At 35.2% G+C, this 12,941-nt stretch overlaps 1 protein-coding gene across 1 annotated transcript; it reads left to right on the top strand.

Annotated features, from left to right (window-relative positions):
* The first annotated feature begins 10,064 nt into the window (after positions 1–10,064).
* Positions 10,065–10,863, top strand: LOC148877655 (homeobox-leucine zipper protein ATHB-52-like). Its single transcript, XM_088966445.1, has one exon. It carries the CDS (start codon positions 10,155–10,157, stop codon positions 10,686–10,688), a length of 534 nt encoding a protein of 177 aa, XP_088822571.1. The 5' UTR covers positions 10,065–10,154; the 3' UTR covers positions 10,689–10,863.
* The last annotated feature ends 2,078 nt before the right edge of the window (positions 10,864–12,941 follow it).

Below are 12,941 nucleotides of genomic sequence, written 5' to 3'. Positions count from 1 at the left end.
GTTGGGTTGAGATCTATCATAACCAGCCCAAGTTTTTGAACTTCCATATGGTTGGGTTCCAGTTGTTGGTCAATTTATTCACTTTTTTTTTGTGATGTTTTAATGGTATCTTAATAATGTCACAGTTAAAAATATTTTTGTGAAAATAAGTTGGTGTTTGATAACATTTTTCAAACCTCTGAAGTCTAAAAATGTTGCTTTTTAGACACCACTTATATTTGGGTTGAGTCTGAAAATCCAGATCTGAAATGCATTTTTAGATATGAATTTATAAGAGGTAGGCCAATGATTTAATGCACTCAGATGTTTTTTAGGCAGCGTTAATAGACAAAAATGCCCATCCTCGATTTTCCTCACCATCTCCCTCTCCCTCTCTCTCTCTCTCTCTCTCTCTCTCTCTCTCTCTCTTGTCTTCCAAACACCACTCTGCAACTCTCAGCAACGGCGTTTCCCTCTCCCTCTCCTTCTCTCTCTCTCTCTCTCTCTCTCTCTCTCTCTCTCTCTCTCTCTCTCTCCCCCCCATCTTCCCACCACCGTTGCAACAACTCTCGACAGTGGCATTCGAATTTTATTCATAATAATTTATTATTATTTTAATTCTTAATAATTTATTTTTAATTTATAAATTCATACATATTTCCAATTTTATTCTTATTTTAATAAATTCTTATTTTTTATAATTTTATTTGTATTTGAATTCTTTTAACTATTAAATATTTTAATAGGTTTAACTTAATAATTTGATAATTATTAAATATTTTTTTCATTGCTTCATGGACTTTATTACTATTTTTGTTATTTTTTAACTTTTAATAATTTATTTTTAATTTATAAATTTATATATGTTTTCAATTTTATTCTTATTTTAATATTTTTTTTATTTTTTATAATTTATCATAATTTGTTCATATTTTTAAATATTATTTTGAATTTAATAAATTATATTTTATGAAATAGTACAAATTGAACTCAAAATTACCAAATAGTATGTTCTAGGGGTAAAATAGTAAAATTAAAAAATTTCATATGTTTAAGGTTTGATCCAACACAAACAACCTTCTTTGTTCAGAGTCTTGAAAAAGTCAAAAAGCATCTATGTCTCTTTTTAGATTTCAGACACCATTAATATCTTTTTAACTTTTCAAATTTCAGATTTATCAAATGCCACTTAAGGCCCCATTTGGTTTGTGGGAATAGGGGTCTGGAATCAGAATCAGAATAGACCATTCCGATTCCAAATGTTTGGTTGAGCAGAATCGGAATTTCATTCCCATTCCAACAGGAATGGTGTTCCCCCATTTGAGGGAATGACCATTCACTACCCTCCTTTAGGAATGAAATCCTATTCCCGCTGATTCCCATTCCCATTCCTATCTGAACCAAACAGACTATGGGAATAGGGCATTCCAATTCCGATTCTAAAATATTTTGATTCCAATTCCGGTTGTCAACCAAATGGACCCTAAGTGGTAAATGATCAATGTGGCCTCTTCTTTTTTAGTAATTCATGACAAAGTATAGAGATTGTGAAGGATGTTGCCATAGAATTTGGGCAAGATAGGCAAAATGAAAGGGTGCATCTAAAGTTGAGTTTACGTTTTTCAACCCTAACCTTGACACACAATGGTCCCAACCCAAGGTTTGGTAAGGTTCAGGCAAACTCAGTCCAAGTTGCACCTAGGGGTGTCAATGGACCAGTTTTGGATTGGACCCCATCCAATCCAAAATCAATTTGGATGAATTGGATGGACCAATAAGACATATTGAATTGGACCAGTTCAGATTTAATGGTCCAAAGTATTAATTGGATTGTAGTGGATCTGGTCCATCCTTAATGAATTTATATTGTATTGGGTTGGATTGAGCCAATATCTGGTCCATTGATAAAAGATAAGAATATAGGTGTCAATGAACTAGGTTTGTGTTAGAACCAATCTAAATAAAAACAATTTTAAACAGATTGGATGCTCCAAACATTGAATTGGACCGATTCAAAATATTGATTGGATTAGACTGGACTTGATCAATTTGTAATGAACTCATATTGGACTAGATTGGATTGGACCAAATCCAGTCCAAATGACACCCCTAGCTGCACCCCTACTTTAGATCTTTCATGCACTAGAAAAGCAAAAAAGTGACATTCCCAAGAGGCCAAGAATCCCTGTTTTGATAGATGGTCGGGAACATGCCATCCTTACATGTGGATATATCAAATGACGAAGACGATAACCTAAAGAAAAACTCACCTATTTTAAAATTGTCATGTACAACACGTGAATATACTGTGTTAAGAACTACTTGTTGAAGAAAGACTAGGAATTCGTTAGCTCAGAACTTTGCTACACGAACGTGGATTAATTTGCTAGGCCTTAAAGACATTAGAGGTGTAAATCGGGGCACGGCTGGCCTGTGGGCGGGCTATGTTGAGCCGTGCTTGCCTCCTCTGGATACTTTAGAGGTCAGGCCCGATACGGTCCATGACACAAGCCCAGGCTGGGCCCTGAGCCGAGCCCTGGGCCAGACCAGTCCATGGGTTTGGCTAGTCCATGAGAAGCATTTTTTTAATTCAAAAATAAATTGACAAAATCCACAAAAAATTGAAAAATATTAAAATTTTATTTAAAATAAATTTTGATGTATACAATTGTTTATATATGAAATAATAAAATAAAATTAAAAAAATTACAATACAATTAATAAATTTTGATGTATGCTACAGTGACAGGCCAGGCTGGGCCGTGCCACCCGATTTACAGTTCTATAAGACATTGATGTACCAATACATGGCTACAATTTAATGCTTAGCTTTATTCAACATTCCTTATAAGGACTTATCTCCTTTTTATCCTTATTTTGCCATTCATTCATTAGGGCATTTTAACTGCAAAAAGAAGATCAATCGTTAAAATAAGGAATGCCAAATGCAGCCTTATACTAAGAATCTTTAATTTTCTTTGTATTAAGAATACATAAATAAATAAACAGGAAGCATTAATGAAGGGGGTTACTTGTTGAACAACTCCTCCTTGGGGCACATATGTTCATATATTGGACCCATTATAGGTGCCTTCACAGCACGGCTGCCTGCAAGGATACGTCCAGGCCCAGAATACATGGCAAATTTGGCTTTTGTTGAGTAAATATTCCAACCTGGCTAGAGCCTGTACCTTCCCATGAAAATGAAAATAAAAATAAAAACAAAACATTCCAGTTTGGCAATTGAGGAAAAAACAATTATTGGAATTGGATACTCTAATGCAGTGGCCTTGATGATAAGTCATGTAATACAACCTTAATGACAATCTTTGAACTTGAATGGTTACAGCCTTTTTTCTCTTCAAAAAAGAACTAAGCTCCATTCATGGCCCCTAGTGTTTGAATACCACGACCCTGGACCTAGCTATCAATTGGTGTTTGGAATTTGTCTTCTAGGGTTACAGTTGCAAGATAAATTTGGCTGTGTTTGGGTCTGATGGCTACCTGCTATCTGAACTCAGACAGACAACATGCATTTGTTCATGTTATGCTTCTTTCTTTCAGGCTATAATGGTTTATTGAAGAAAAGAAACATGCGTAAGTAGGGTTATGCAGAAAAAAATTGGCTGTCCGGATTCGACAATTAGGGTTGTCAACAGGGCTCTTCTTATGTGACAGCAAAAATTTGGCTGTCTGCATTCGACAACTAGGGTTGTCCACAGGGCTCTCCTTATGTGATAGAAAAAATTTGGCTGTTCACATTCAATAACTAGGGTTGTCCACAGGGCTCTCCTTATGTGACACGTTAGTCCATATGAGCACTGGAGGTCTGCGCCCCATAATGTCCCACAGCATATCCTTTTCGTATATTAGGAACATCTCCCGATAATATACCAGAGCAGATGATGTCATCATTGGAAGATGTTCCTAATTCATGATGGGAATGTACTGTGAGACAATATGGAGCATAGATCTGAATTCGTATGGACAACATGTCACGTGAAAGGAGTCTGTAAACAGCACAGGCTATCTAATATGGACAGAGTTATTTTATTGGGTAATCCAAATTCTAAGTGCTTTAGTTTGGAATTCATATGGGAACCGATCGATGGCCTGGAGACAAAATGTTGCACACTCAACTGAACAACCTATCAGGAGCGAACATGTCAATATTCTGTACACATAGGGCCCATGTAAGACCCACACCTTGTGCATTCAGAATCCTGTCATGTTCACTCGTAATAGGCTGTCCACTATGTCTAACCTGATGTGCATGATTTTGTCTCCAACAAATTCAGACTTCTTTAAGTGGTCATTTTCAATTCCATTATATAACATGGATTAAGATATTGAGACCCATTTGATCTTAGAGCAGACATTTTAGTTAGACTGGACTCCAACCTTGATGGGAATTGAATTCTACTTCTTATAGGCTTCCTTCTCAATCTGACATGAACCCCACGCTTTGATGTGGGGATCTCATTAATTGCGTCGGGCCCCTATGCCATGCATTGATAATTACAGCCTGTTCGGGCTGGAATATTAACAATAACATGCAGGGATTAAGTACTAATAATTTAATAATATTTTAAATAGAATGAATTATTAATAAAATAAGATTCATGTAGCCGACCCATATAATCGGGATAAGGTATGGTTAATAAAATTCTCCCTCATCTCTAGTTATCTTTTAACTTGAATCACTATCTATTCAATGAATTTGTGATTGATTGATAAAGATGAGAAACCAGAATTTGAAGGTTACAACTTAGGGAGATTGTATAGGAAATGGGTTTATCTAATTTGTTCAATCAAAGCAAGCATATTAAAAATTTAATTCTCTTGCCCAGTAGCCCCAACATGTGAATTGATGTGCTAGAAAATTCATAGAGAAAATGACTACTAAAACGAATCAATATGCAATTTTCTGCTATACGTGGTGACTGAATCCAACAGACATGGACTGAAAACATTTGGCCCAGTGAAATGTCAAGCTACTGATCTAACAGTTAACCATCACCAAGCAAACCGGGATCACTTGACACAACCTAACACATTCGGTGGGGGTCGCAATTAACAGTCAACCATCACCAAGCAAACCGGGATCACTTGACACCTGCAGCTTTGGATTCTTTTTAGCGGGCTACCTAACAGGAGCCCTAGAAACGCACCTGACTGGTGAGATGAGTAGGCAAAGGACGCAACTAATTAGTCAGCCGCAGTTCTTAGGGGGTATTCTATACAAACATAAAATGTTTTCTTCATGGTTTCAAAAGGGTTGTAAAACTGCTTTGAAGATACATTATTTTTCTGAGAAAACGAATGCATATAAACCTTTTCTTTTTTTTTTTTTTTCTGATTATGTATGTAGTCAAATACATGATTTTTCTAGTTATTTTATTGATGTGGCACTTTCTAAAAACAAATAAAACAAATAGGCTCAGTTTGGAAGGAGTACAAAACGCAAATATATAATATAAAATCTTATATTTTGTATATATTTATATTCTTTCTAAACTGAGACTTAATTAATTATCATCTGAGTCTTGTTTCAATTATATATATGAGAGAGAGACCCAGTTATTTGGAGTTGGTTAAATGAATTCTGTCTTTCCATTCCATTCTGTTTAGTGTGCTATCCATTATTAATACGTGACCCAATTATTTGTACTCTTTCCAAACTTGCGTTGTGTAAATTAACTAACCAGTTAAAAGACCGGAGGATGGGCCATGAGGTCCCAAACGTGATTTGGAATAGTACAGGGTTAAGTGATCATTTGAACTCATTAAATAAATGACATAGAACCAGTGATACAGGGATTAAATTAATGCCTATGCTTGCCCTTATATTTTATTTTTTTAAATTCCTATTGACCTAACGTTGTTAAAGAAGAGGAGGACGACAAACTTGGCTTAGGGATGAATGGATCAAATTGATTTATATATCATAATAAATTCATTCTATAAGGTCATTATTTATTAGTGTAAATGGTCTTTTAATTGTTAATGAAAATATGGTTAATTTACATGTAACATAGAGGGCTACAGCATCCAACCTTTTAAATCATGAATGTGCAAGATGAAAAGCTTTACTTATGCTGTTATCAACAAGGCCTTTGTACAGGAGCAGCGTCACAGCCTCACGGGATTACTAGGCTGTGCTGTGTCGTTTACTTTTCGTGATGAAGATTTAAGACCTCCGTTGCTCATTCCCGTGACACAAACATTGGCGTTAGTGCATACAGTACATAATAAAATCCAAATTTGCTTTGATATTATGGACAAGGAGTGAAGTTTTGATATACAAATTGCATCGTAAAGTTCCATCTTATGGAGGTCTCCCCATTTTATCTTTTCTTTTTTAACTTTTGTGCATTAATTGTGATTTTGGCACCAAGTTAAGGGTCCCACCTAAGAGGTCCCTTACACAAATAATCAGCACCATCAGATGCCATTTGATGAAATGCTGATTTGTTGCATGCATGATGTCTGGGTAGACCCATTTGTCATTGCTAGAGAGAGAGATAGAGATTCCTAGCATCCTTCTTTGTTTCCAGTCCACTCTTATGGCCGAGGGAACAGTACTAAACCCTACCACCCTATACGGTGGAGATGTAAGAGCACAATTCAAACACTTCTATCTTGTGAAATTGAACTTGTCTTTCCTTCTGTCCTCTTCCACATCTACTCACTTCTTTAATCCATGTGGAGAGTGATTCATAAATATCACCAGTAGAGAGGATAAGTAAATGTGGAATTAGGTTCGAAAAGTTTTATCGCATTTTATTTTATATTTTTGGAACCCATCATATATAAAAGTTTGGAATAGTAAACATATATGTTATAATTAATTAACATGCTGATTTAATTTATATTTCTTTTTAAGGTCCAAGATATTCATGGTATTTGATTTTATTTGTCACAAAAAGCTATATTCAACCTTATTTATTATTTTTTGGTAAAAATTAAACCTTATTTATTGATTCTAAAAAATAATTTTTAAGTTTAATATAGGTTTGGTTGAACAGATTTATCATATTATGGACCCATGTGAATTTTATATCTTAAAGTTTCTAGGGACAGTAAAGAATTAATTAAAAAATAATAAACAAAACATGCATTATGGCTAATATTTTAATTTTGTAATTATATGGCAAATTTTATAGATGACATAACATATGAAAATACAAAGAAATGACACTGTGTTAATTTAATTTTGAAAATTACTAAAAATACTATTAGCACTTGCAAAATTTGATTGTAGCCTGGTTATGCATATATTAGATTATATTCTTTTATGTTAAAAAAAAAGAAGACTAAAGAACAAAAAGATAAGATAATGTATTATATTCTGAAGAAAAAAAAAGATAATATATTATATTAAGCTATATAACCTATGTTCTTATTTATCTTATTTAATTATATTGTTAGAAAACATGCTAGTTACACCTATCCATGTCAACTATTATGTGCCTTCGGTTATATCAGTGACTAAACATGAATTGCTTCTTTTGTTCTATATTAATAACTAAACATGATTATTTTTCTAAACAAAAGTCTGCTAATGATGTTAAAGAATATTTCTTATAAAAGTAATTGATGTAATCCATAAGAGATTGTTTGGCTGCTTTCTAGCACAAATAAAGACAACTTTTTTTTTTCTTTTTTTTGTTTTATTTTTTTCCAGTTCTGGTAGACCGATAAGGAATTGTAATTTGTAATTAAATGCTGTCACAAGAAGAGATAGAAACCATGGCCCCCCAAAAAGAAACATAAGTCCAAAGCAGGTCATATATATGTTTCCATGTTGCTTATGTCATTTTATTTTATATTTCTATATTACTTATAAACACATCTTTCGAGTGCAATATTGTTTATTAGGGGGTGTTTGACAATGTGATTGATTTTGTTTTTGAAAACAAAAACAACCACCATAATAGTTAAATTATATTGTTTTTTTTTTTTTTTTTGCTTATACATGCGGCAGTTGTTTTTATTTTTCAAATACAATACCAACCATGTAGTTGTTTGGCATCGGTGCTGGGAACATCGCATCATTTTTTTTTTTATAAAAATGGTACTGTGCATGTGATGAGAAAATGGTGCTTATTTTTTGTTTCGAACAGGTACTGCCACATAAGCGTTTATGAAAAAATAGCATTGGTTTTGTTTGGTACCAGTGCTGGTAATAATGTTTTTAACATTGATCTATAACATCAAAGATGATGCCACATCATTGCACCATTGGCAGCGATGCACCGTTTTCTCAAAAAATATTGAATTTGGCATTGCTCCATACTACACCTTTTCAATTTCCAAGTGTGATATGGAGCAACACTTTTTTTTTCATGGAAAAAGCAATACCAAACAAGAGGGCGTTGTTTCAAGCATTGCTTCCTCTTATGTAATGCCATTTTCTCAGAAAACGGTATTGACTCCAAACAATATGCATGTTGTTGACACTCCCTTAATTTTCTCATATTTTCATACAAAACAGTTTTATTCATAAAATAGATTAACTCACCAAGAAAGAACCTACATACATAAACTAGATGGAGAAACTATGAACATTGTTTTTATTCCTTTTGGATGTTGGTTTTCTCGCAACTAAAGACAAATACTATAATAAAAATATTAGGCTCTGTTTCTTTGCATTGTAAATCTGAACTGAAAAAAATACACCTAGTTCAATTTTGCATTCATTTCTTTATGATTAGCACTCTTGTTTGATACAAAATGTAAACTTTTTTTTTTTTTTTGTCTTATTTGCACTTATTAATAGTGCAAATTTATATCCCTAAAACTGATGCAAAATTTGCATCACCTTCCTCCTATCTCAATTCTCTTTCATATAAGGGGTGGACCACATCACTTGACTTCCTACCTTACTCTCAAATAAATAGACGTCCTCTTTATCTCCATTCTCTTTCATCATGGTTCAAAGTATTGATACATCTCGATATGTACAAATGTCTGTATCGGATGTTTACATGATTCACTCGTTATATTTTTATTTTTTATGTTTTAATTTTACAGGGGGTTGGTCTTAGCAAGGCCTACCCTGTGAAAAATAACAAAAATGTAAAATATCCATTATTTAGAATATCGGGGTGCTTCAATGCGATAGATACACCTGATGTGCCCTAGTAACGTTGATGGAGATCAATTCATTTTACTTTCAATTTATTTCTCACAAAAAAAAGAGAGAAAAAAACAGCCAAATCTAAAGCAAAAGTACACTAGCGTTTACAGTCAGCCTATTTGCACTCATGTACATCTACACCAATGCAAACGATAAAATCCATTTTCCATGTAAATTTATATTACTTAATTTCGATAGGTATAGCCCACTGGAATCATTCTCCACTCTTACAACTTCTGCAGTATTCGTAATAAACAAGTTAGAACCATTTTTTAATATTATCCAATTAAAATCCTTAGTAAAAGAAAAGGAAGGAAGGGGAGAATGAAAACAACCCACAGTGTATGCACGGCCCATGGCCCATAAATTCGACTGTTCATTTGTTGTTGGTGAACTGTCCATTGAATGAGCCATATCACACTTAACTGTGAGATGAAGCAACTGAAACTGAACATGAAGTCATGAACTACTCTACAAAAGCTTGTCTCTTGGTTGTGTTTGTTTGCTTGTCAATTTGTTTTCTTGCTGGTGGGGGTATACGTAGGTTTTCCTTTCCAAGGGTTTTGACCACATAGATGGGGACTGGGAATGTTACCAGGAGAACCCAATCACGACGTGACACGTGGCTAATCATCCATCAATATATTAAAATCAACGATCTGGATTCCCTACTTGGTGCTGCTAAAACAACGACTCCACAGTTGCAAGCCTTGTGGTTAGTAACTGAAAAATGTAAAACAACCTCAAACAGGATTCAGGGAATAGGACAGGCTCGAGCCCAGTGGCAGTAGGGAATTTTCCGTACTTTGCACGGGTGGGGCCATTCCCACGTGAACACCATACGCGTGCATGGAGAAGAAGTCAGCCGCCCCAGCTCATTCTCTCTCTCTCTCTCTCTCTCTCTCTCTCTCCCTCTCTCTCTCTCTCCACTTAATTCTACAATAAAAACTAGAGTTCCTCCAGGCTCAAAGCTAAACGGTGCCACTCTCTGAAAAGATTATAAAGGCTTTTTCAACCCTTTTTCACTAGCTATATGCCTCAGAAGATGGATTTCTTTCTTCAATCAGAGAACCAGAAAAGCCCACCCAAGCGCAACAAGAAGCGGCTATCCCAGGACCAGGTGAGGCTCCTGGAGACAAGCTTCTGCAACGAGAAGAAGCTGGAGCCAGAAAGGAAGATCCAGCTTGCGCGTGATCTGGGTCTGCATCCGAGGCAGGTGGCAATCTGGTACCAGAACAAAAGGGCGCGTTGGAAGACCCAGAGCCTTGAGCTTGACTACAAGGCTCTCCAGCTAAAACTGGAAAGCGCCTTGGCAGATAAGAGGCGGCTTGAGAAGGAGATGCAGAGGCTCAGACAAGAGTTAGACAAGGCTCAGGAGATGCTAATGGTCTCAAATTCTACTCCCCCTACTGCTCTCTCTTCAATCTCCACTTCTTGTGACGAGGATGGGTCATCGGGCTTGCCTCGTAGCTCTTACTGGGAGAACTCTGGAGTAATTCAAGCTGAAGAGCTCTACGCTTTCTTGATGGGGGCTGATGCTCAGGCTTCCAAATTCAAATGGTCATGATCTCGCTCCATTAATATTGAAATCTAGACGTACAACAGAGATTGTGACTGTATATATATATATATATATATATATATATAAAGAGACGACTGGTACCAATATAAGCTTTAATTTGCTATTATGATTGGAAAAAGGAGAGTTATTAAATCATTTTCTGGGCGTTTATATATATTCATGTATCAGCTAATCTTTTCTTTTCTTTTCTTCTCTCTTTTTTTTAATGGTTAAATCTTCAGAAAGGAGAAACAGCACAGAGATGTTCATTAATTGGCCATGCAACCATTCAAAATCCCAAACCGTTCCCACAAAGAAAATTATCTAATTGGAAAGAAAACTGTTAATTAATGAATGAGTCATTGGGATTTAAATGTTAAAAAATTGAGTCTTACTTTTACATCTGATGTCATGATAAGGATAGTGTCATTCCATCTCCATTGCATCAGACAAATCCTTTTCTTACATTTCTATACAAATACAGATTCCTCTTTTATGAGAATGCATGAACTTGGTGCGTTCAAGTCCCTGTTTAGGGTCCACAAATTGAAAGCTCGACAGTAAGGGACCCATGATCGAATTGGGTCGTCTGCAATTCTGCATTCAAGTTCAGTCCTACTCATAGCAAGCTCTTGCTTTGCACTTGCACATACACAAGATAAACCTCTAGAGGATGAGTTCATTCATTCTATTTTTTTGTTTCCCAGTGCAGTGAGCATTGTAGGGGCTATTGCTTGGTGCCATGATAAAATTTTGGGCTGATAAGCATGAAAACGGGTTAAAGCCTAAAACCATGACATCTCGGGCCTTGATGCATTGTTTAGACTCCATTTTACATCACTTCGTCCAATTCAATTCAAGGTGAAGCGCCATAGCAGTAATACATGATTCGCGGTTTCAGACCAGGGCTACTCCAATTGGGGGTGGTTGATTTTGAGTTGAGCCGGAATTTTGTGCCAAGAGAGAGAGAGAGACCCCTCCCTATTGGGTAATGGAGTTTTGAAAATCGGATTGGATCGGATCGGATGGTTGAACTGGTTGACCTGGGAACCGATGAGGCAATCGGTTCTGTTTCACCTTAAAACCACTCATGGACCAAAAGCCATTAATTTGATCAACGACCCACTGACACAGACAGTCAAACCACCAACCTGTTAACCCAGACAACAATTTTGGTCATTTTTTATTGGGAGAATGACTGATCAGTCGATCAGTCTAGGTCAGAATTTTGTAGCCCCACTGTACAAGGGTATGAATCCTGACTATGAATTGATGCCAAATTTACAGGTAGGATGTGATTTATAGAGGGCAATTAATAGACTATGGGGGCTGTCATTCAGAATTCTGCATTAGATTACAGAGTAGTTAACCCTTTTTTATTTTACTTACTTATTTATTTATTTAATAAGAACGAATCATCTATTTGAACCAGATGGTCAAATTATTTGACCTAAGAACCAGTCTCTAAAATGGTCCCCCTGCATGCAGAGGATGAAATATTCTCAGTATATAACTGCGATAGATGTGGACAGAGTTTGTGTGAACAGGATATCCTAACTCTCAGTAAATATGCAAATATAAAATTTAAGACTGCTTAGAATTTGAGATTCAGAAGCTGATTCGACGTCACTGGTCGATCTGCATATACCTTTTGCCTTTTCATGGATTAGTGGGGGACTGGGGATGGACCCCACATCACATGATCAGTTGAATGCAAATTGTTAAAATTGAAGCACTATGTATTAGAAGTGGGCTCAGGTCACTTGTCAATTTGTGTGAAGCTTAAAGTGAAAGAAAAAGCAAGTAGAAAGGTCTACTTACTGTTCCACAATTTAGTTTTTCTGGGCTTGATAACTACAAACAGTGAATCCTCTAATAACATTATATCTATATTATATAATTATATAAAGGAAACAGGGTGGTTAAGGTATTGGGAATGCTTATGTTAAAAATAAATATTTATAGAATAAGTGCTTAAAATCAGGTGCTTATTCAAATAAGAATTTATTTATATTTGACACCCAGTTTTTTTAAGTGTTATTTAAAAAAAAGTATTTATTTTATATTGGACTTTGGTGGCTTTTTTCTCTAATATGAACTTAAATAAGCACTTGTGACTCTTTTGTTCTTCATTTTCTTTTAAAATTTTAAAATATTCAATTCAAAGTGAATGAATAAAAGTGCTTTGATAGAATTGCTTTCGTGAAAGTGCTTTTATAAAAGTATTTTCATAAAAGTATTTTTGATGATACACTTTTG

The sequence above is a fragment of the Nelumbo lutea genome, chromosome 1 (genome assembly GCF_056320005.1).
Source record: "Nelumbo lutea isolate HS-2025 chromosome 1, American lotus-T2T, whole genome shotgun sequence".
NCBI lineage: Eukaryota > Viridiplantae > Streptophyta > Magnoliopsida > Proteales > Nelumbonaceae > Nelumbo > Nelumbo lutea.
The sequence above is the reverse complement of the archived record's forward strand: the minus strand, read 5'-3'. Positions and strand labels throughout refer to the sequence as shown.

What these genes read in the sequence shown, in the direction of transcription:
- LOC148877655 (XM_088966445.1), top strand. Translation starts at nt 10,155, where the DNA reads ATGCCTCAGAAGATGGATTTCTTTCTTCAATCAGAGAACCAGAAAAGC.